General features: G+C 39.4%; 1 protein-coding gene across 6 annotated transcripts; it reads right to left on the bottom strand.

The window, feature by feature from the left end:
- Window positions 1-2,601: 2,601 nt before the first annotated feature.
- LOC116048647 (glutamate decarboxylase 1) lies at window positions 2,602-23,363 on the bottom strand. 6 transcript variants are annotated; one of them, XM_036004410.1, is made up of 19 exons: window positions 23,257-23,363; window positions 17,215-17,376; window positions 15,722-16,241; window positions 14,690-14,876; window positions 12,957-13,019; window positions 11,569-11,724; window positions 10,848-11,090; window positions 10,584-10,674; window positions 8,183-8,295; window positions 7,533-7,648; window positions 7,339-7,418; window positions 7,196-7,250; window positions 6,662-6,778; window positions 6,484-6,548; window positions 5,395-5,473; window positions 5,121-5,270; window positions 4,910-5,017; window positions 4,520-4,609; window positions 2,602-4,336 (listed from the first exon to the last, which is right to left on the bottom strand). In XM_036004410.1, exons 4-19 carry the CDS (start codon window positions 14,763-14,765, stop codon window positions 4,163-4,165), a joined length of 1,776 nt encoding a protein of 591 aa, XP_035860303.1. In that variant the 5' UTR covers window positions 14,766-14,876; window positions 15,722-16,241; window positions 17,215-17,376; window positions 23,257-23,363; the 3' UTR covers window positions 2,602-4,162. The 6 variants fall into 6 exon arrangements, with proteins under 6 accessions (XP_035860303.1, XP_035860305.1, XP_035860304.1 ...); XM_036004412.1 differs by lacking the exons at window positions 17,215-17,376; window positions 23,257-23,363 and having other exon boundaries at window positions 14,690-14,778; window positions 15,722-16,332; XM_036004411.1 differs by lacking the exons at window positions 17,215-17,376; window positions 23,257-23,363 and having other exon boundaries at window positions 14,690-14,834; window positions 15,722-16,331.
- Window positions 23,364-23,736: the final 373 nt, after the last annotated feature.

A 23,736-nucleotide genomic window follows, 5' to 3' on the forward strand; every position in this document is an offset into this window, starting at 1 on the left:
CACCACACAGAGACTTGGTTAGCTGCAGTGTAATTGCTCCTGGGCTTATGCTTATTCCTTTAGAAAAATGTCCAACAGAGACATTTACTAGCAGCCTTTAAACTTTAACAAGTGCTACATTAGGTTTACACTCCCCAGCTATGAAGACAGACAGGCAAGCTACAGTCTCTGGACTATTAATCTCCTGCTTAAAATGTATTTTCTGCCAAGATTAATCAAGCTGTGGACACACAGTCAATAAGAGGAGGCTATTTAGATAAGTGTAACCAATTATAATTTGGTAAGGTGTTACAATTGATTCTGTTTTTTTTTATGTCAAGCATGCTTGCTATTTGAATTTAAGAACAAAATGAGCAGATTGCGGTGGCAAATAAACACCTTTTATAGCACAAGAACACTTAACTATTGACCTTTAACTTGAACAAGTATTAGAGCAAAAATGCTGCCCATGTTGAACTGGGGATCATTAAGTGAATACGGTTGAAAAGGTTTAAAAAAGCAAATAGTTTTCAGGCTAAATTGTGGCCATAGCTGTATGTGTGTATTAACAATGTGTGGAGAAGAGGAAGGGGGAAGGGCTGGCAAGCAGCCCGCAGTCAATATCATCATCATCATTTCATTAGACTTGCCTTACACAATGGGAACGTCAGTATCTATCAGGAAGCTAATGTGGCAGTGATTCCCAGGGGCGGGAGATATATTTGGCTCCTTTGGAAACCACTGATGAGATTCGTGGATATATAAGGGAGAGGAGTAACACAGCTGAGAAAGGCTAGATGGGTGAGCGACCTAATGTGAATGTGAGGAAAACTTTGCTTCAACCTTAAAATATTCACAAAATGTGTCCTTAATGAAAGTATAGTTAACACACAAGAAGAAAAAGGCAATGCAACGAGCTCAATAAATGTGATGGTCTGTGTGTGTGTGTGTGTGTGTGTGTGTGTGTGTGTGTGCGTGCGTGCGTGCGTGCGTGTGTGCGTGCTTGCGTGCGTGCGTGCGTGTGTGAGTGTGCCAGGTGTGAAATGGAGGGTGAACAGACTAGTGCAGAGACAGACATTAAGAGTTTCACAGTCTGGTGTTCAGAGCCAGCCCACCCACCCCTTCAGAGACAGAGGCTACTGCTAAAACAGAACTGCTTCAGCTCCTTATTATTTTACTGGCCTGATCTCCTCTTGATCAAATTTGAATTATGCTCGTAATTAGAATTAATGGAGATACTGTTTGTTGTTTAAAGTGATGAACCCCTTAAAATAATACTATCAATTTTATTGTCTAACCCTAACAAACCTCTTCTTTTCAAACTTTATTTACCATTATATACCAAATGTATACATTTAGCATTTTACTGAATAGACTGATATTTGTATACTTATACTTCAGTGGCCATTTGTTCATGTTTTGCGAGTTACTACTGTGACTGTGACAAACTACCGGAGCTGAAGGCCTGCTTTCATTTACATTCAATCATTATAAGATTCTCCAACACCTGCTTCCAAATTAGCCATGTCATTACGTTTTGGCACGTTTAACCTTCACTGACAATGCAGAGCAGCAAAAAATAAAATCACTCTCCCTTTAGATGTGGGAAGATGTCAGGGGTTATTATTTCTATTACCCCATTATATGAGTAGTTATCTCTTGAATCCTCTGTTCCCTGTAACTTTACACAGCAGCCAGTGACACCGGGTCTGTAATGATCGCTGCACTGAAGCATGAAACAAAGAAGCAGTGTCTGCCCTGGTGGAGGATGGGAGGAGAGCCAGTGGAAACTGCCAGTCCCTCTCTGGCTGTGTCGAAATAAAACCCAGCCAGGCAGAGCCTTGAAATAGGCGCCTCAGAAAAAAATGTTGAGAGAGCACAGTCTAATGCTTTTTATGATAAATATCTGAAAAGTGTGAGTAATGAGAGGAGTGAGGGAATTGGCAGGAGGTGCTCATGAAATCTCAGCTGTGAGATGATCAACCAATAAAAAGTCCCTCCAGGGTGATTAATTTGACCAATAGCTGGTGACAGCCAGGTGGATTGAAAAGATGTACAAGAAAAAAAGAAAGACAGAAAATGGAAAATATGCACATTTACACAAACTTGTTTCCGACTGTGGAGTTTCATATAGACACTATCAGGCCAAGATTGATTAATCATACTACCACATCGTGAATTTTTCTCCATATATGGAGATTATTTATTTGCATATATTTGTCTAGAGGTTGGATACCAGTACAGAGACAGTTCTCTCACACTCAACATGTCTTTGGCAGTGACTGATGAATAGCCAGAACAATAGACAGTGTCTTTTAACTCTCTAGCATTGTTTTATCATTTTGATACTTCTCCTAATTTTATGAGAATTGCTAATAAACATGATTTGGAACTGATGACGTGAATCAAATCTGCAATGCAGTTTATAGCAAAGGGGAGGCTTATCAGTTTAATGCTTTTCTATATATTGTGGGGGATTTTTCAGAAGAATGTGGAAGAAATAGTTGGTTTTGCAATTATTTTTACACCTATAATGTCAAACAAAGTAAGTCTTCTCGAGTATTGTTCAACATACATATATTTATTTGTCCTTTTACAAACTGCAAAAAAAATGTGCCCACATTTTCTACAGCTCTTGTCTTTACTAGTGCTGTGGATACAACAATATTACTCTGCAAATGATGGCATGAAGTTAAAGTGCCTACATTGAATTTAACAAGGGATATGTCATCCCACTAATTCAGTTATGTACAATTTTTCAACAAATATTATCACCGTAGCAAATGCTGTGCATTTCATTGTTCAAGCTAAATTCTGCATGATAAATAATCCCAGTTTCTTTCACATTGTTTTTCTCAACATAAAAGTGTGCCTATACTGAGCATGTTAAGACAAATAAAAGTTTGCATATTATAGTTTTACTCCACTTAACACATTATAATACAGACAATCATCATGTCTGTAGAATAAAAGCTGCCCCGTGATCATGGTTAAGCATTGTGCTTTTTAGCATGAACAAAGCGCCGGCAGTAGCAGCCGCACTGCCAGTCATGCCTTCCAAGTGTCTGGACAACATTCAGTCAATGAATCACAATGACATTGCACAGTTAAACAACATAGATTGCACTAAAGTTAAGGGCGGTAAATTAAGTATTCTTACATAAACATCTGAATCCATCCATAAGGGAGAATAAGGGCATGTTCATAAATGTAAATCAACCTTCTTTGGTTCACAAATACACTAAAAGAATTCAATGTTATTCAAAACATTGTGATATCATACAGCAGAGTTTCCAAATAGGAAGGATAATACATTACAAATGGAACAGAACAGCAGATTACCTATTCACAATTCGAATCTCTGAATATAAATAAAGTGATTCATCTATTACATTCTATACTGTATGGTCGATTTATATATAGGAGTTTTTCACTGTAAAACTAGGACACATTTGGCACAAAGGCAATGTAACAATACTATACACAATCTACACAAAAATCTCTGAAAACACAGCGATCAAGTACAATGACTGTGTTATATATTTCCACCTATATAATATCAAAAGGAAATAACAGCTAGGGTACAATCTGGCTTGATAATTATACAGACGACATGGAGCACCAACAGTCAGTACACCATATGTATATATTACATTAATACTCTTTATGTCAATGTTATAAGGTTCCCTACATTGTGCTCTGATACTTGTGAGTTGTTTTTGATGTAATTCTGTTTTAAATTCCGACCATCATTACAGTAAAATATTTTTTTTATAGCTGCTATAGAAAGAATCATTCAAGTGCTCAGATATTCCTGCTATTTCATATTTACATGAAAAGTAACCAGTGTTAATCTCATTTATTCAACATTATTATACAGTAAATAGGTCCATTTCCTGTTAACATATGGTTTAGCAAGAATACCAGTGCTTTTGTGATTCTCTCACAGATTTGACTTATGTCCTGTTTTACTCAGATAACCTTGTGTGCAAATGTTTTGAATATGTCATCGCTGCTAAAGACAGAAGAGACAGAGACACACAGGGCGTACTATTTCTTGTGCATTGCCAGAAAAGACCTGTAAGCAAAAATGTCAACGTCTTTATGAGACAAAAGGGACATGACGCCAAGCTCAAGTCTCTCCAGAGTTGGAAATGTTTGGGGGGGAGTTCAGGTGTGGCTTTTACAAGTCATGCCCCAGTCGCTCAATCTCCTCTATCAGGAAGTCGATGTCTGACCTGGTAGCAGCGGGGTTTGAGATTACCATGCGGAAGAAGTTGACCTTGTTTCCTTGTGGCTGGTAACCCACCATTGTAGTCCCAGACTCCATCATCATTGCCTTGATCTTTGGGGCCACCTGTTGTGGAAAAAAATGATGTGTTACCATCCAAACTCCACAAAACACAAGCATATGCACAAACAATTTGTAAACGGCTTTACTGTGTGAATCCCTAAATCTAAGTAGACACTATATGAATTAATCTCAGAGGGCAGGGATAACTAGAAATGTAGCTTAAAAAGGACATTGATTAGTCATTACCTTGTGCAACCTCTCCCGCCTCTCGTCACCATCAGGCAAGCTGCGAAGGCTCGGTGGAGTATACCAGAAACACACATTAGTGTGCTGCGGCTGATAAGAGAAAATGGGAACAACATTTGTAATGAGTGCCGATAAAAACAGCCTTCTGTAATTTCAGCTTTCTGTGTCAACTTGTCAGCAATGCAAAATGGTCCAATCAATCCTAAAAGCAAGTTAAGATATGAAATACTGTATATTGTAGTCATTTATCAAAACAGAAAAATCAGGTGTTCTGTAAAGCAGAAAAGCCCAGATAGCTAATAGTATTAACAGAATAGTATAGACAATTTGAGTATCCAATAAATTCTGATTTATATTGATCTGATTTCTCTGTGTAAATAATTATCTCACCTCTCCGTCAAACACCATCTCGAAGCCCTCTCTGTTTTTTATTTTATCGTAGAGGTACGCTGACAGATCCAGGCACTTGTCGATATGCTGCTCAAATCCTACTGTTCCCTTTTAGGTAGATTGAAAAAGAAAGACTAAGGTGTTGTTACATTCTAAATATATGGCAGCAGGGTTAGTACAGACTTTGGAAAACAACTAATAAAATGCACACCTTTGCTTTCCACATGAGCCAGAACTTGAAGATATCGACATGCCGCCCACACTGAATGGCTTTGTCACCTGTGTCGTATGTAATATCATACTGTTTATCTGGCTGGAAGAGGTAACCAGCACACATGGAGTTGCAGCCTGTTAATAATCCCTGAAATGGACACAGTCACGGTGAAAGAAACAGCAAGGTTACCAACCACCGGCCGAAAACAGTTATCTTATCCTGCTAGTGCAGGAGTGATATTGTGAGCAGCAGGCAAGTGAAGAAAACTCACCCTCTCTCTGACCAGAACGGCAGAGCACTGCAGAGGCACTCCCATCATTTTATGAGGGTTCCAGGTGACTGAGTTGGCCCTGCACAGATATTGAAACAGTAAACACAACTCTGTTATTGTGATTGTGTGTGTGTGTGTGTGTGTGTGTGTGTGTGTGTGTGTGTGTGTATGTGTGTGTGTGTTTGTGTGTGTGTGTGTGTGTGTGTGTGTGTGTGTGTGTGTGTGTGCGTGTGTGTGTGTGTGTGTGTGTGTGTGTGTGTAAGAACAAATTGATCCTTTCAATTTTATTGAAATAACTGTGCACATGAGTATTTTGAAAGATAGAGTTTGAGACATCTGTGGTCATGAACAAGCTGACTACAAATCTGAGATTGTACACCAGATTCTTTTGACTCAGATTTTAAAGAGGCACTGCAGCAATTTGGTATTATACTTCCATGAGGGCAGATTGGGTTGCCCTTGTAGCCAAGAGGTTAAGGTGCCGACTATGAGCCACAAGGCCCTGTGTTCCATTCCTAGGGACTTTTGTTGTGTCATTCACCATTTGTCTCTCCTCTCTCATTTCCTGTCATCCCTCTACTGTCTACTATCTAATAAAGGGTTAGAATGTAAAACAAAATATGAGAAAAGACAGAGATTCATTTTGTTTTAAAATCAATGTCAAGCAGCAAAGCCCAAGATATCCTGACATTCATTCTCAAGTATGGGTCAAGACACCAAAACACCAGATCCTACGTTTCTCATAATGCAACTCATTAGCATCTATGTAAGACCCTTCCTACCTGGTAAATGCTCATGTCTTTCAAACTCAATGCCCCCAGTTTAACGCAGTTTTTCTTCCCTAAAAAGTTGAAGTCTCCACTCCAAGCCCATGCCAAAATAACCCTGACAACATCATGAGGTTTAGAATTATCCTTATGATGTCAGGGTTACCATCCAGAGACATGATACAACTGTTTTCACAGGCTGAGTAGTGTTCTCTGTGATGCGTAAACTGAACTTGAGACGTAAAATGATCCACACTTAAAAAAACATGTTTTCCTGTACTGCAAATAATCGTCATTTATATGAACAATTGCACTATTTTACCTCTCTACTCCATTCAGCTTGTGTCTGTGTTTCCTGGACATCAGCAAACCTCCTCCCCATGCACCCTGCACAGGAAACAACACATTTATAACAGTAAGGATACTAATGTCTATTACAGTGGCTAATAGGTACAGCTGATGTTATTTTTTTGTATTGAAGACTATTGATATTCTCTTACGTCCACATGAAGCCACATGTTGTACTTTTCACAGATGTCTGCAATTTCATTGATGGGATCAAAGGCTCCATAGACGGTAGTACCAGCGGTGGCATTCACAAACATCGGCACATACCCCTGCAAACCGGAAGCATCGGAGAGAGAAAAAACATTGGCTACAATTGTGGGCTGAATTCAAGTTGTTAATTTTCTCCCTGTGACTGTTGACATCAGAGAGATGGACTAAAACACATTCTCTAATAATGCACTCTTCCTGTTTGCATCTACTGCTTTGCCATTTCCTCTAGTCTGCACATCACTTTGCCTTTGAAGGATAACTTCGAGGAGAGGTACTTTAGACCGGGGCAGCATGACATGTGAGCAGACAGAAGCATTAACCTCACTGAAATAACCTTGCTGCTCTGGCACACATAAGTGTTTCCTTTGCTACAAGTAAACTTCACGGCTCAGAGAAGTGTTTCTCAATGTACACTGATAGAAGCAAATGAATAAGTTAAAGGGGACGATGTCTGAGTCATTGTTGTTGACATTCACCTTTTGCTTGGCCTCTATGACTTTGGCTTCCAAATCAGCAGGAATGACTCTCCCTCTGTAAAAGAAAAAGATGCAATAGTAAGTCATCCAGATATTGGATCTTTTACCAGACTGTCTGCATGTGGGTTCAGTAAAAAGCAAACCTCTTGTCTGTGTTCAAAAGAATTAGGTTCTCTGTCCCGAAGCCCAGAGCTGCACTGGCTTTCTTGATGGAATAGTGGCTCTGCAAGAATGGATGTTTGATCAGTCACATATCAGGCTGGATTTACACTTAAGATATTGATTGTCAAACTTTGTGATAAAGGTACAGTTATACAGAGACAGTGTTAAGACTAACATGCTCTGAGGTGAAGAGGACCAGTCTGGGTGCAGCTGTCATGCCTTTGGTCTTGACTTCAGGGAAGAACTTGTATCTGGCAATCATCACACTGTACATGTTGGAGATTGCTCCTCCTGTAAAAAGTAAATACGGTAATTAAGTACACATTTGAGGTACTTGTTCTTGAGTAATTTTATTTTAAGGTGCTTTACACTACACGTTTTGGAGACAAAATGTACTTTTTACTCCACTACATTTAATTTAATTACTAGTTACTGCAGATTAGAATTATTAAAATAAAATGTAATCAACACATAAATTATGATGCATCATTATAGAATAAACTACTCAGCAGTATATAAGGTGGTTAAAATGAGCCCCAGCTTTACAGGGCTGCAACATTAAAGTGATGCTTATACATTAATTCATTAATAATTATAATCCAAATTCATTATATCATTCTGAAATGCGCCAATCTGCATCATGAGTACTTTATTATCTTTTTATATCTTTCACCACTGGAAACCAGATGAGGTCTTTTAGAAGTGAAAACTTCAAATTCAGAACCCAGAACATCTAGTGGTATATGTTATAGTATGGCATAATAACAAGAGTCTGACATGTTTGCATGAGGACTTGAGTTATTGAGGTACTGGTTTGTCTCTCACCTGGAGAAAATATCCCATCGCCCTCTCCATCAGGCCAGCCGATAATCTCTCTCATCTTTTTCAGTGTCAGCTGCTCCATGAGCACAAAGACAGGGGCGATCTCATAGGTAAACCTGAAACCAACCGGAAAAACAACATTTGATTGAACATGCAGTATAACTTAACATTTGTGTTTTGTTGTGTGTTAAGTAAACAAATTACTACAGTTTTCTCTCTGCCGTTTGATTCAAGTCAAATTCCATTTCACCTACAGACTGCAGGAGAGACTGATGGGATCAATATGAAATACAATGATATTTAACAACATGCATTTGTATACTCTAATTGTACAGCATGGTTACTGAGCATGCTGCTCTCTCGATAGAAAGGGAACAGACACAGCATTGTGGACACAGTCACACTTAAATGATAACACCATCTTGTTCTTTTAGAAATGGCCTTTTGATGCAGTGAAATGACACAGCAAATATGTTTTTCTCGTCTAATCAAAGTACATTAAACCCCCTCTGCCTCAGAGAAGAGCATAGTCAATTTGGAATTACAACACAGGTAGGCTCATCCATCTTCTCCTGACCAATATTCTTCTAATTACATAAGTATCTGTCTATTCACGCAAAGAAAGTAAATTAATCAGTGCAACATTGCAGAATGTCGCATTGTGCCCCACAGCATCTTCAGCATACACACACACACACACACACACACACACACACACACACACACACAGCAATATGGAGAGGGAAAAAATAAACAAGTCAGATGCCACTCCGCAGATGTCGCACATTAATTTCACTGCATTCATTCATGCAGACAACGCTCACTCATTCTGATTATGTAAGACCTGGATGTGATTGTCAGTCTATTAGTGTCAGTCAATATCTGCCAGGGGTAATTAGGGTTGATGGAGTAATTAATAAAGGTAAATTACAAGTATGTAAGCAACCTCCACCCTCTGATTCAAGTCATCCTTGGTGATATCGCCAATAACATAAAAGCTGACTACAGTGCTTCTTTGAGGCAGGCTGTGGGAGACAGACTGGTGGTTGAACCATGTTAGAAGGAATGAGGCTATTAGTTTGTTAGAGTTTTAAAATAAAGATTTAGGCTCCACCTCTGTTACACTAAAATCCTAATATAATCTTCAGAAGCTTCACCACTGTGTACTGATAGAACTGATAAATTACTGTATGGTACCAGTTTCTAGTAAGGCTCCCTTTATAAAAAGAGAAAAGGAGGTGAACAAATCCCTTTTTTCTGCTATTTAACCTTTTTATCTGGTAATAATGCAGTTATCAATTTTTTTTTTTTTAAGATGTAGCAAAGGGCCGCAGACCGGAGTCGAGGAGTAAATCTTGCAGTTATACATTTTAGTAATTCATTAATAAATGCTTCTTTTTTGTGATAAATGTATTTTCCAGATGGTAAGTGGCCATACAGTTAAATCAGTGATAGGGACTTTCACAACCTATTAACAGGTTAACAAACAGGCTGCAATAATCAAAAAGGTTCCCTGAAGCTGCATATGACCCCCACTGGTCAAGTTTTTTATCAGCAGTTCACCTTTATTTAATGGTTTACAATAATGGGAAACATGGACCATGACTGGAATCAAACCTGGGATGTATGGTATGCACCTTGGACCACTAGGGCGCCAGGACGTCCCAGAGTTTGGGTCAAGTCTTTTCCCCTAAGTTAATCGTCATACACTGAGCTACCAGTTTATAAGGTAAACTTGAACAATTAAATGCAATAAAATCGAGAAAGAGAATGACGACAGAGATGACTCAACACCCTCTGATGCAGTCATGAAAAACTAAAGATAGTTTCTCATTGCAATGGCAAAACTCATCACTGAGTCCCACTGATGGCTGTCCATATTGTGTAGAGATGGTCTGAGGGGGAGAGGCTCTTTCCCCCTCCTGGCATTGTTATGTCACAAGAATGAAACAAAGACACCATGTAAACTGTAAATGCGAATCAATATGCAATTTAGTTTGCCTGCAAGGCTGAATTATGTGACCACAGCTTGAGCACAGGCCAACATTGACAATTCTGTGGGGGAGTAGCTTTACAAATGTCTTCTTTTGTGCTTCTTATTTTCCTGCTTGATTGACAATCTATTTAGAGCATGCAGGGTACTCTTCTGCCAGCGACAGTAATTACTGTATGTCACTTCAATTATTCATCTAACTGAAAGACTCTCTTTTACATGGGCCATTTAAAAAACAATAAGTACAAATAAAATATTTAAAAAGGTAGAATAGAACCTAATGACTTCCAAACTTGATCCACTTATTATTGCTTATATGTCAAATATTTGCTGCATGAGTGTATTTATGGAGTACACATATTATTTAAAAAAAGAAACAAGTGATAAACGACACTGTATCACAGCACTCACATGTTAGTGTTGGCTGTTGAGGTAAGCCACTCTCCTGCTAACCCAACAATGTCTAATCCAGTGGACAGCTGGTTAAAGAACCTGGGGTGACCTGCGATTGATAAAGAGACAACAGAGCAACATAATCTTCTGAAAACAATTCATCATTTGAGAATGTGAGCGAGAAAATGGCTTATCTGTAATCATTACACTGGCATGTAAGCTAATGAGAGTTTTTGATTGCAGCAGGCCATGCTGCGCGCCTTCAGGCATCTTTGTTCTTACCTGTTCTCACTCCGTACTTCAAGGTGTCCCTGCAGTCCACCAGGATTTGCTCCAGAGACTCGGGTTGGTCAGAGAGCTCCAGGTTGAAGCCCTCCATGCCCTCCAGCAGCTGGTGAGGGTGGTGGAAGTCCAGGACCTTGGTGGATCGGTCAAAGGTCTTCCTGACGTAGTTGGTGAGGATTTCCACAATCTCCAGCAAGAACTGCATGGTTGGCTCTTCTCCATTTTTGGCGGGCAACAGATCTACAAAATTAAATACATCCATTAAATTGATGTTTGTTTGTGTCTCTTCTGGTAAACCTCCTGTACATCATGCGGGGAGATTTTAGGGTCCTTTTCTCTATTTACTGTTGAACGTCCTGTGACCTCTGGGTTTCTCAGCATGTTGTTAATTACTTTTACTCACTTATTTTGTGCAAATCCTCCAACAGTTGGGTTAAAAGCAGCATTGAGGAACTAACACCCACAAACAAATACAGTTCCACTAAGACCTTATAAATAATTATTTTGGCACTACCAATCTGATTCATCAGCATATTATTAACTTTTATTTATTATGATTGTATCTGCTTATATCTAGCATATATTTGATCATTAGAATCCAGATTCAAATGTCCACACAATGTTGAATTTCTCAAAGTTGTATGTGTTATATATGTATAACATTTATTCCAAAGGATAAATACATATGCATTCTTCTCCAGCATATACAGTAGCCTACCTCTGGCGAACAGATTGGAGAAATCGGTCTCCGTGCGTCTGAAATGCACATCTCCTCCAGTGTTATCGCAGGAGAGCAGGTTCTTGGCTGCGCGCTCCTTGAAGGAACTCACAATTCTGCTCCTTTCCTCCAGACTGTTGTTCTTCTGTAAAAACCCTAAACGATTACAAGAAGAGGAATCCGCAGGGTGATTACACTCCCCATACATGTTGAGAGCTGCAGCTTTTTGACTCTACCAGGCCCACTAATAATCCTCCGCTCTCATTTCTGACTTTTATCTCCTTTCTGTCTTCTGTCTATCTCCGAGGATCTACACTGCTCTCTCTCTCTCTCTCTCTCTTTCTCTCTCTCTCTCTCTCTCTCTCTCTCTCTCTCTCACACACACACACACACACACACACACACACACACACACACACACACACACACACACACACTTTTTTCATGACAAACGGGTCCCATCCTGCTCAGGTAGTCATGGGCGGAGGGCTCTGTGGGAGGTTAAACCCGATGACATCAGCACCAAACTTCAGCCACGCAAAAACAACTGGCCGTTATGTAGCGACTGTAAATTGTTACTAAAGCTCCTCCGACAGTGAGGAGCAAACAGCACACGTAGCCGATAACAACACAGGCCAAAGGAACATTTGATAATGTGATGTGAATGTATCAATAAAGCCTGCTGGGGAAAATATAGTCTAGCCTATATGTAGGCTACTTGACAGAAAACTAATCTGAAGATTGGGCAACAAGCTATTTTGAAGACATTCAACCTGTTTACCCCGTGATATTAATCCAACCACACCTTTGTTTTTGTTTTTACCCCTATTGTATTGTGTAGCTTTATACGGTCCTGGAATTAAATGGCCTTAATGAAACCAGCAGAACGTGTCGGTCAAAAATACCAGAAGATTGTGCTGCGCACTGGTGCATGGCATTCACCATTATGGTAGATGTCAGTCCGCCCTTGGTTAGTGTGGTAGAAGACGGGAAATCAGGAATAGACTCTCAAAGTAGAAATCGGAAAATCCATCCTGCTTAATTCCCTCTTCAATTTCATCAGCTTCGACTGAGAGATAAATTGATGGTTTTGGCAGTTGATGCTCCTCGCATATTTTGCATTTTGGTTAAATTAGCTAGATCAGGTGTGATCGTTATAAACTAAATAATATCGGTTAACCTAAATAGTTTATCGTTGTCTAGATGATATTTCAAAATCCTGTTCGTCGAGGAATCCGTTTCCATTGAGCCGCGAGTAATATGATGCAGGCCATGAATAGCCTACAGTCGCGCTTGTGGACACAAAAACCCCTGATTTTTTAAAATCTCTATTTGACAATTCATAGTTTTTGCATATTTTTATTTTTTTTTTAAATAGAGCTACTTACCACATATCTTCATTCCCAATTTTCTAGTACATCCATGAGCAACTCCACACCAAGCATCATAGCCTAAAATGACAAAAACAAACCAAAAAAAAATTAAAGGGCCTCAAAGAAGCCTGAAAAAAAATCCGATTTAGTGTAGGCTACATTTTTATCTTGAACAATTTAATGTTGAAAATAAATGGAGAGACGCATGAGGTCAAGTGATGTCGCATGATGAAACAAAAATAGCCCGCATGGGTCTATTGGGATTATTTAAACATTAAACCGGCACTCTTCAGGCCCCTGGATCTGGATTAGCCTATTTCCACTGTATATGTCACCGTTCATGACCTAGGCGAGGACTTCAAATTAATTAGCCGTTTGGAATCACGCCAAGCTAAAGATCGAATTGAGTGAATAGGTGCTGGTTTAAATGCGAGCATCAGTAGACATGAGCCGGCTGGCCAGTGACAGATAGAGAATTACTGCGTTATCAAGGGCTTCCAGCCAGAGAGGGGCTGGGGCACCTTGGAGGGGAAGCATAGACAAAATCCTCAAAAGCAGCAATTTAGGGGAGGGGAGGAATGGGAGGAGGAGGGGTGGTAGATGGAGGGCGGGGGGAGGAGAGCAGTCCCACATCCCAATTTAACCCCTTGCTTTGGATCATTAGATAAATCATTGCCCTGCTCAGCTCATTGGACGCACTTTAACTCAGTCCCCACAATGATTTTCTCCAAGCCAGAGGAAATGAGATGGGCAACAAAGGGACAACTAAAAACAGAAAAAAAGGAAGAAAAGCAACAAGAGCAGATGTGCTGACAAACAGCATTCAGACCAGACTATAGACATTTGCAGAGGTGCAGCTTGAAGGGTAGCTGCAGGCAATGTCTGCATTGGCCTACCTAACTTGATACAATCACTGTGTTTTACCAGACACTTGCAAAGACGATGCAAAGCCATTCCGATACTTAAATCAAATATTTGTAAAAATAAATAGCTCATGTTTGCACTGTACAGAAATGTAAGTGCATGATGTTTTATTTAAAAGAAAAAGGTAAAAATCACCAATATCTGTATATTTCTTGTGTCAGAAGCATATCACCTTTAACATGATTTTAGACCTCTATTCATTGAGAGGATCAGGCTTATTTTTTCTTTCTACCAGCTGACAATAGGACTGTGGTGGCTGTATGGTTTCTACATTGCCCCTTCTCTCAAAAGCTACAATGCTTAAGTGTACCATTAGGGGCAATTTAATATGGCTGAATTAACAGCCACTTCAGGGCAATTTTCATTTCTCCATGCAGGCACTTTATTTAGCCCGAGCACATTTAGCCAAATGCACACAAAAAATGAATGCATTAAACACCATCCATAATAATAATAATAATAATAATAATAATAATAATAATAATAATAATAATAATAATCGTTTAATTTTTTTGAAAATAAAAAAATAATCTTTTTTAGCCTTTCTTATAGGATGTTCCGGTGGTGCAGCCTCGGGCTTGTTTTCCATGCTAATTGCTACTGTTAGTAGAGGACATCAGGTTCTGACAGCAGCATTCATCTGCAGATGCCGGGAGGTCGGTGTGGTGAATGAAATGCAGCGGTGATTTGTGGCAAAGGAAGCTTTCTCAAATGGCAGCGGATCCCCCCCCCCCCCCCTCTCTCCCTCGATGAAAATGATTAATGGCATTGCCCACAAAGTAAATAGCACACATGAAATAGCATTTTATCTGTGATGGACCTACTTGAGCCCGGTGGTCGTAAATTTGTCGAGTTGGGATCCGGTTCGCCGCCAGAGGAGGAGGGTGCAGACGCCGCCATCACTCCAGAGACCCTGTGCCAAAGTCTTCACCTCAAAAAGCCTGATCACTTTTTTTCTTTAATGCGACCAAAATCTCTCTTTATACCATCCAAAATAAGAAGTAATACTCACTGGCAGGGAAAGAGAAAAACCCCAAGAACAAATAGTATTTTAAATATTGGCCGCTTGAAAAGAGATGCTTAAGTCTGAGGCACAGACCTGTAGATGACAAGGGCACAGCCTGTCTTACAAGTTGAGATTCAATTAGTCGGCACAAAGATACATGATGAATCTAAGATGCCAAGTTCAGCTTGTTCAACTGTTCACTGACAGAAGAAAAATCCCACCAATGAACGGGTAGCCACTGACAGGAGCACGTTATTTCAGTGTCATATCTTGATCCTGCTCAGGATTGATAATGGTTTACAGCCGCCAGACAGCTTCATATTTGTCATCCTCATAATAAATAGCACAGCACTAATTGTTCTAAGGTTATGAAATACGCAAATATTGAATATCTGGAGTTAAGGGTATGTGCAAAATAAGCAAATAAAAGCCTACAAAGAGCAGACAAAATTTTACTTTACTCCAATTAAGAATTTGGCCTATATCGTCATAAGAAGCCTGGCTTTGGATCCACAAACTTGCATGATAAATATCAGCTCAAGGTGATTATTTGCATTGTTGATCAAAGTCGCCCACAGAAAAAAAACACGACTTGCATCCCTCCCTCTTTGCAAACCTCCAACCGGTTATTAAAGGCTAAATGAGATTTTTTTCAGAGGAACAATAATCCCGTGCAACATAAACACGTGCAATTCATACACAAACTACAGGCTGATTCTGTCACTTAATGCTATTCTCTTTGCAGGGAGAAACCTTATAAAACACCTGTTAGAGCATCTTCAATGACAATTAAGAAATAGTTCGTTTAGTTTGGACTGGTTAGACTCCACAAATGAATAAAGCCACTTACCGTGATGATGTAGGTCAGGGTGAACAGGTGCAGTCCCCAAAAAAGTGAATTTACCACCAAATTAAGTCCTGAAGGAGAGAGAGCTTCGCTCTTTGGTACACTCCGAGATGAAGAAGAAGAAACAACAGACCTGAGCTTCAGCTCTCTGCTAGAACCCACACAAGGTGACCTTGCTTTTGATGGAGTAGGTTTGATAGCAGACATTTAAAGCAAGCCTTGTCTGTTTATTGTCATTGCGCACGAATGAGTCACTAGTAGCCTACCTCCATCGGTGCTGCATATTTGTGGAGCAGACTCGTCTGCAGGGGAGTCCGCAGGTTTGACACTGAATGGCGCCGCTTTCGGCCCCTGAAGTGTGACTTTTTTTGAAAGTGTTGATTGTCTTCGGATCTATATCGCTCTGGTTTGAATCCTGGTCACGGACGTGGACTTTAAGTTTGATGATATGAGCAACACATTAGGCTACGTGAGGTGAGATCAGGATCGAAGAGGGGAGGGGGAGAGGGTCGCTGGTTTTGTTCTTTGAGGGAAAAAACAAGAGGACAACCGTAAAGACGCAATCACTATCCTAAATACTCCTTTGCTTTTATTTTATTATTCTAACACTAAGCCCCTCCAACCATGAATGAGTTTGCCATGTCAATATTATGAAGAGATCGACAAAAAAAGAGATGATTTTTTTTGCAGATGATCTTAATGCTATTTGTCGTTACATATAGAATAAACACCTGTCTCATAAACATCTTATTTTCCCACTTTTTGTGCAGACAGCGAGGTTTTTGAATGGTGAAGATGTAACCGACAACATCATGACACACTGAAAGGACGAAAAACACGAAATCCACAAGGTGGCAGTGAGAAACCAAGAATGACTCCTGCAGGAGCAGAAACACAAATGGGCCACTCCAGAAATACTTCATGAAGCTAATAATAAACGGACCCATTAATATGGAACACGTCACCATCATACTTGAACGCAGGGACATGAGGGACACACAGGAGACAAGCCAATCACAAGCAATCACACATCAGTCTCTGGGCATTTGTTATCTTTTGTATCATGGATGTGATTACAGGTCATGTGACGCTGTTGATATAAAGCACATCAAACTGTACATTACATTTGGGGACAGTATTAAGTGTTTTCAGCACTGGACAGCTCCTTAGCCTGCTTGTACGTCTAAAGGCTGCTGTCCAGTCCTGACTTCTCTAAAGGTGCTCAGAGGCAAAATTCAGCTTTGGGCCCTCCTTGAATTCCTGGTTCCTCCCTGTAGGGGCTGCCATCATTGCTATCAGTGTCAGTTAGGATTTTGTAATTTGACTAAACATATATCTATTCCAGGAATATGCACAATATTAAATTATAAAATAAATAATAAAGACTAGATTTTGAGCAGGGCCCATCTACAAGATGAAAATAGTAAAACTGCAGGACATGCCTTTAAGGATAGGTTCACATTTCTTAAATCTATCTTAAAGCAATACTCACATACTTTGAAACAGTTATCAGCAGGGCAGTTGCCCACTTTGTCTGCTTGATAGTCCAGCTTGGTGTACAATCAATACTCTTCACAACAAATGCATTTCTCCTCGTCACACATCTATTGTGTGCCTGTCCTCTGTCAACATCTGTCATGAAGTCTTTAAACGGCACCCTGCAATGACACAGAAGAAGGTTTTCTGTTGTTGTTTTTTATCAGCTGCAAGGGAGTAGTGTACAAATACAACAAAAGATGTAAAAACTAAAGGGAAAAGGGGTGTGGTTGTTTTTTTTTACCAGTAGCTGTATGAAACTGTCCACAAGATGGGGCATAATGCAAATGTAAAGAGTGAAAAAAAAAAAAACAGGGAGGAGGAGGGGTCCCAGGGAGACAGACTATTCCAGTATTTGTGTATGTGATTATTTTTTTACTGCAATCATTGAGCAAAATCTGACTTAAACAAGTCTAGCTGTCTGAAGTGTGACTGGAAAATAAGCCTGTGAAAAGAAATAAGAAATCTCCTTGACAGGAAAAACAATGCCTGGTCCTGTTCTTGTTTCTCTCTGAGCCTGCAGCTGTCAGTGAATTTCCCTCCACTGTCACACGGTGTATCACTGGTGTCACTGGTCTCTCCCTCATCTTGTAAACTTAACATCTTTTCAGCCATGTCTTCAACTCAAGAAACACTAATCTGGCTTTATGGGTCTGCTTTGAATAAATACTCCTAATAAATAAATCACTAAAACACTGTAAGTCTGATAAAAGTTATATCCAAAAATCAGTCTATAGACAAAAAAATTCTAAAACTCAGTGTCAAGCAAACAGACCCCTGCTGAGATAAGACACTGAGATGGTGACGTTCAACTCTTAACCCAGAGCTCAGCACTGAGGATCGAGGATAAAATGGGCTAACGCTGCACTGTGTGAAAAGCCATGTTTGATCTTTTTAAAGCAGGTGAAGCTGTGATAACATCAGCAGTCTCATCTGGGACAGTTTTAGGGCTGTAATTAGAATTTTAGAAGAGCTGTGGCCATGAGTCCATGCAACTTTACACTTTAACTCCACTACAATTCAGAAACAAATATTGTACTTTTTACTCCACCACATTTATTTAACAGCTTTAGTTACTAGTTGTTGTTCAGATTTAAATTCTGCATAAAACAAATATGATCATCTTATAAAGTACAGCCCATTGTTAAATATTAAATCAGTGGTTTCCAACAAACAAAAAGTAGTGTCTAGTTACGGCTCCTTGTCATGTTTCAGATGTCTATGAGTTCTAAAAGAGACATTTCCTCTAAACATCTTACATGGATCATGTAATCATCTGTTTTGAGGACCAAAGAGGTAAAGCTCTCCTATACATTGAACCAAAAGGCAAAGGTTTTGAAAAGTATGAAAAAGTTATCTGAGTTTATATACCAGGACTTTTTTGTTCCAACCCCATTAATCAGCTGATGACCTCTCAGATTTATTTTAACATAGGTAGGTTGGGAACCAATGGAATAAACTATCCAACTGTATATCAAGTACTTAAAACTAGCTACATGTGGACCAGCAACAACAATAAAATTGTGTTTACACCTGATGTTAGTGCTGGTATACTGGTTTACCGTACACTGGTATTCATTTCCCGTATGATATTAATTATTCATATGCCGTAATACCGGTGCATTGCCGCAGAGAGCGCTACAGCCGAAATAATCTGGGAGTAAATTGAGAAAGGGACCCCTGTTAACTGCGTACCCTTCTCACTCATGGTATTACCTTTATAACACAACAATTAATAACCCACAACTAACTCTCTTTAACAGGATAAAACACCATTGCACACAACAATTTGTGACTTAAACAATTTCTAACACTAATAATTTTACATTTACAAATTTACACCGTGGGACGGCATGCTGGGTAACATTATAGCTGCTAGCTAGCCAGGTAGCATAACAGTCTGTTAAAGGTGCACTATGCGTTCCTGCATGGTTTCAGCGCGATTTAATTTTTGTCTCAAATCGTAGGCATCTCTCCTTGATCCGCTAGCTGCCTGCCCCCTGAACACACTGTGTCTCGGGAGACAACACAGGGGGCGTAAACGTCAAACAAACACTAGAGGCACAGGATAGGCACCAAATTAAAACAAACACGTTCCAGCCAATCACCGACAAGATGGTTGGGGGAGGGGGTGGGGGTTAGTGACAGTTAGTCAGTGAAAGTCATGAAAGTTACGGAAACATGGGAGGGAGGGGCGAGCTTGCTCTGTTTTGTTTGAAATTTACTTGGAACGTCAACAGAAGTAACATCATGCAGGAACGCATAATGCACCTTTAAGCTGGGAGAGGCTCCGGTGGCTACTGCACATTCAAGAACAAAGATAGATAGAGGATGAAAGACCGGAGATACACCAGAACAACGTATGCTCAAGAGAGGAGCCGTCTGTTGTTCCAAAGTTTTTTGTTTCTAAAAAATCTGACATAATTTAGCAACTGTTGTTGCCTGTCGCTCTAAAGTTACTTAGTTGCGCTAACGTTACTCGGCCGTGCTAACGTTAAAGACATGTCACTTCAAGCATGCAGCGGAGCAACATTATGAATGCAATAACAATCCACCTACGGTCCCGCTACAGACCGTTGAGAAAGACAGGAGAAAGACAGGTTCAGAGCAATGATTAAAACAGATGTCTTGCCTCGCTGAAATACGTCCGCCAACCTGCTAACATTATTCAAACACCGAAGGAGGCTGACAGCAGAGCTATGTTCAGTCGCCCACTTTTCTACAACAACCCAACTTACCTGTGGCCAAGGTAGTGTTTATACAACTATCTTACAACTATTTTGTTTTGAAAGGGAACCAATGTTAAAGTTGTTTGTATTTGATTTAAGTTTATTTTACTACTTTGCAGTTTGCACAATAAAAATACTTTAGATTCTGTAACTGTTTCATGCATTCTCCTTCATATAACGTAATTGTATAATGTTGTGGAGCCAAGCAAACCCTTTAGTAATCAAAACTTTTAGTAAACATGATGACATTAAAATGGTTTTGTGATATTTTATGTACTCCTGACAGTAGAATAAGCCATTATAAACCTATATAAAGGCCCAGTCAAGCAAAAGAAAGAAAATACCGTGATATACTGTGAAACCGCCAGAATCTTAAAAAATACTGTGAAAAAATTTTTTGGTCATACCGCTCAGCACTACCTGATGTCATAATAATATAATTTATCATATCAGTCACAGGGGCAGATTTTTTTCTGCCAAACTAGTCCTTTTACTTTTATACCTGAAGAACATTTAGCTCATAATACTTTAACTTCAGTAGGATTTTAAAAGCAAGACTTTTACTTGTTAGAGTATTTTTACAGTGTGATATTGGTACAGATGGCCTTTTATCAACACATTTATTAGATAGGAAAGGGTGAAACTGAAAACACAATAACAAATAAAATGTGTCCCAGTGAGTTCACATTAAAGCTGTGGTAGGCAGTTTTCTGGAAAAGGCAAACACATCTCCAGAATTTGAAAAAACAGCTATCCTCCGGCAGCTCTCCCCTCTCTGTCCTAAGCCCCTCAGACCAGATGAGCACGGGCATATGCACACGCTTCATACAGTAACCTGCAGAGTCATTCCTGGCTACCATTAGCAGAAGGCTTAAAGGACAATTCCGGCGCAAAACGAACCTAGGGGATAATAACAGATGTGTACCCACTAGAGGTGCAACGATGAATCGATTAGTTGTCAACTATTAAATTAATCGCCAACTATTTTGATAATCGATTAATCGTTTGAGTCATTTTTTTATTAAAAAAATAAAGATTTTTCTGATTCCAGCTTCTTAAATGTGAATATCTTCTAGTTTCTTCTCTCCTTTGTGACAGTAAACTGAATATCTTTGAGTTTTGGACAACACAAGACATTTGAGGATGTCATCTTAGGCTTTGGGAAACACTGATCCACATTTTTCACCATGTTTTGACATTTTTATAGATCAAACAACTAATCGATTAATCGAGAAAATAATCGACAGATTAATCAACAATGAAAATAATCGTTAGTTGCAGCCCTAGTACCCACTCTGTCGTTCTCTGGGACATGATTTCATGCTAATCGAATGTGTTTGTAGCTTGAAAGAAGCTAGCGCGGACCGCTGATTAGCTTACAACTCTAGTATTTGGGGCACAGGGAAAGTAAAAACAAATCATTATTTATACCACTAAAAAGGCTAAAAATATCACCACACTTCAATGGTAGCATAATGAGGGTCCCTAAATGTTAACCGAAGCATTGAGAACATTGTAAGTGTACACACAATTTATTAAAAAGATAGTTTAGGAAGACAGTAGCTCCCAAGACGGCGGCCGCCTGTATACGAGAACGTGACTGTCTTTATAATCTATCTTTTAATAGACTGTCTGTACACTTACAAAGTTCTCAATGCTTCGGTTAAAGGGATGGTTCGGAATTTTGGACATAGGACCTAATTTCCAAGTTAGCCAGTGTGTTATTTATCAGTGGAGACCGTTTTCAACACTTTTCATCCAGTCCTTCCAGTTGCAGAGTTCGCTGGTGCTAGGCTAGCGCAAGTCAACAGTATCTGCTAGCCTGCCACTAAAAACAGTCTTACCCACTCCACAGTACACCCGAGGCAAATAAATTATAACGCCAGACTATCAATGTAAATGTCTGTTGATAGAATAATATTAGAAATAAAACTACCTTGCAATATTGTATACTACTATTGCAATACTTTGTTCCCTGTAGTTGGTAGCATAGGTTACAGCAGCGGCGGACTGATATTACCTAGGCTAGTTTCCATGACAATCACACAAGTAGTGCGCTTCTCTGTTTACTTTTCGGCACAGTACTACTAACCGGAGCAAAGTAAAATTCCGCCGCTGCTGAGAAACTAGTCCCTCAAAATGTATTGCGATCATTGTGATGCAAGGGTAATTTTATTCCTAACATTATTCTATCAACACAGACATTTACATTGATAGTCTGGTGTTATAACGTATTTGTCTCGGGTCTACTGTGGAGTGGATAAGATTGTTTTTAGTGGCAGGCTAGCAGATACTGTTGACTTGCGCTAGCCTAGCACCAGCGAACTCTGCAACTGGAAGGACTGGATGAAAAGTGTTGAAAACGGTCTCCACTGATAAATAACACACTGGCTAACTTGGAAATTAGGTCCTATGTCCAAAATTCTGAACCACCCCTTTAACATTTAGGGACCCTCATTATGCTACCGTTGAAGTGTGGTGATATTTTGAGCCTTTTTAATGGTATAAATAGTGATTTGTTTTTACTTTCCCTGTGCCCCAAATACTAGCGTTGTAAGCTAATCAGCGGTCCGCGCTAGCTTGTTTCAAGCTACAAACACATTTGATTAGCATGAAAACATGTTCCAGAGAATGACAGAGTGGGTACACATCTGTTATTAACCCCTAGTTTCATTTTGCGCCGGAATTGTCCTTTAACTATGAGCAACATTTTCTCTCCATCTCTGAAACGCTTTGCTAATATTGACACTTGTTTTATTGCGTTTACTGTCATACTCTCTTTAGACTCTTTTGTATTTGTCCATCTTCTATTTCTGGGGGGTTGCTTTGCAGTGTAGGCAGTTGTTGCCAATGCTGGAATAGAAAGGTTTTTTTGCCATTAACTCTGGCTTTCACCATCTGAAAGGGATGTGGATGTGAATGTGCATCTGCATTTATAGAACAGCCAATAGGAACACCCTCTCTATGAAATGACCTGTGATTGGCCAAAGTCTTCCTTCATAGCTAGATTGTCTGAAGCCTGAAAACAGAGCCAAGAGGAGCTGCAGAAGTCTAGTTTTCTCTCAGACCACTTGAATTACAATATGCTGAAAGTTTATTATGGATTAGTTGTCCAATGATGCCAAAACAAAACAGCCTAACCCAGCTTTAACATAAGATGTAAGAAAACATTAAACAGATGAGCTAATTTCAATACAAAACTCACTAAATACAACATATTTTACTAATAACACTTGAGAAAAATATGTGTAATGAAAATAAACCAATACATACAGATGATGCGACCACAGGACTGAGGATGCGAGCAGGAACAAATGGATTGATGTCAGACATCCAGATGAGGCTAAAAAACAGTGATTCTGAACACCTACACCTACTTCCTGTACATGTCACATGACAATGGTGAGGATATAACATTTCGCCACTAGGAAGTGCAGAAAATCTGTAACCTGAACAATAACAAACTGAAACAGGACAATCTTATTATCATTATTGTAAATCCCCCTGTAAGAACTTGTTGGTCTTGTAGGATGAGGCTTTGCTTTGATTGAGGTGGCACTAAAAAAAAGTAATGTGAAGATAATGACAGTGGTCGAAAATAGCTAAGTACAATTAGTAAAGTACTGTACTTATATTACTTATAGTATAATTTAGCTGTTTTGTACTTCCCATATTTCCATTTCCTGCAACTTTATACTTCTACTGCATTACAATTCAGAGGCACATATTGTGCTTTTTACTCCACTATATTCA

This window comes from Sander lucioperca, chromosome 8, assembly GCF_008315115.2.
Source record: "Sander lucioperca isolate FBNREF2018 chromosome 8, SLUC_FBN_1.2, whole genome shotgun sequence".
NCBI classification, from domain to species: Eukaryota; Metazoa; Chordata; class Actinopteri; order Perciformes; family Percidae; genus Sander; species Sander lucioperca.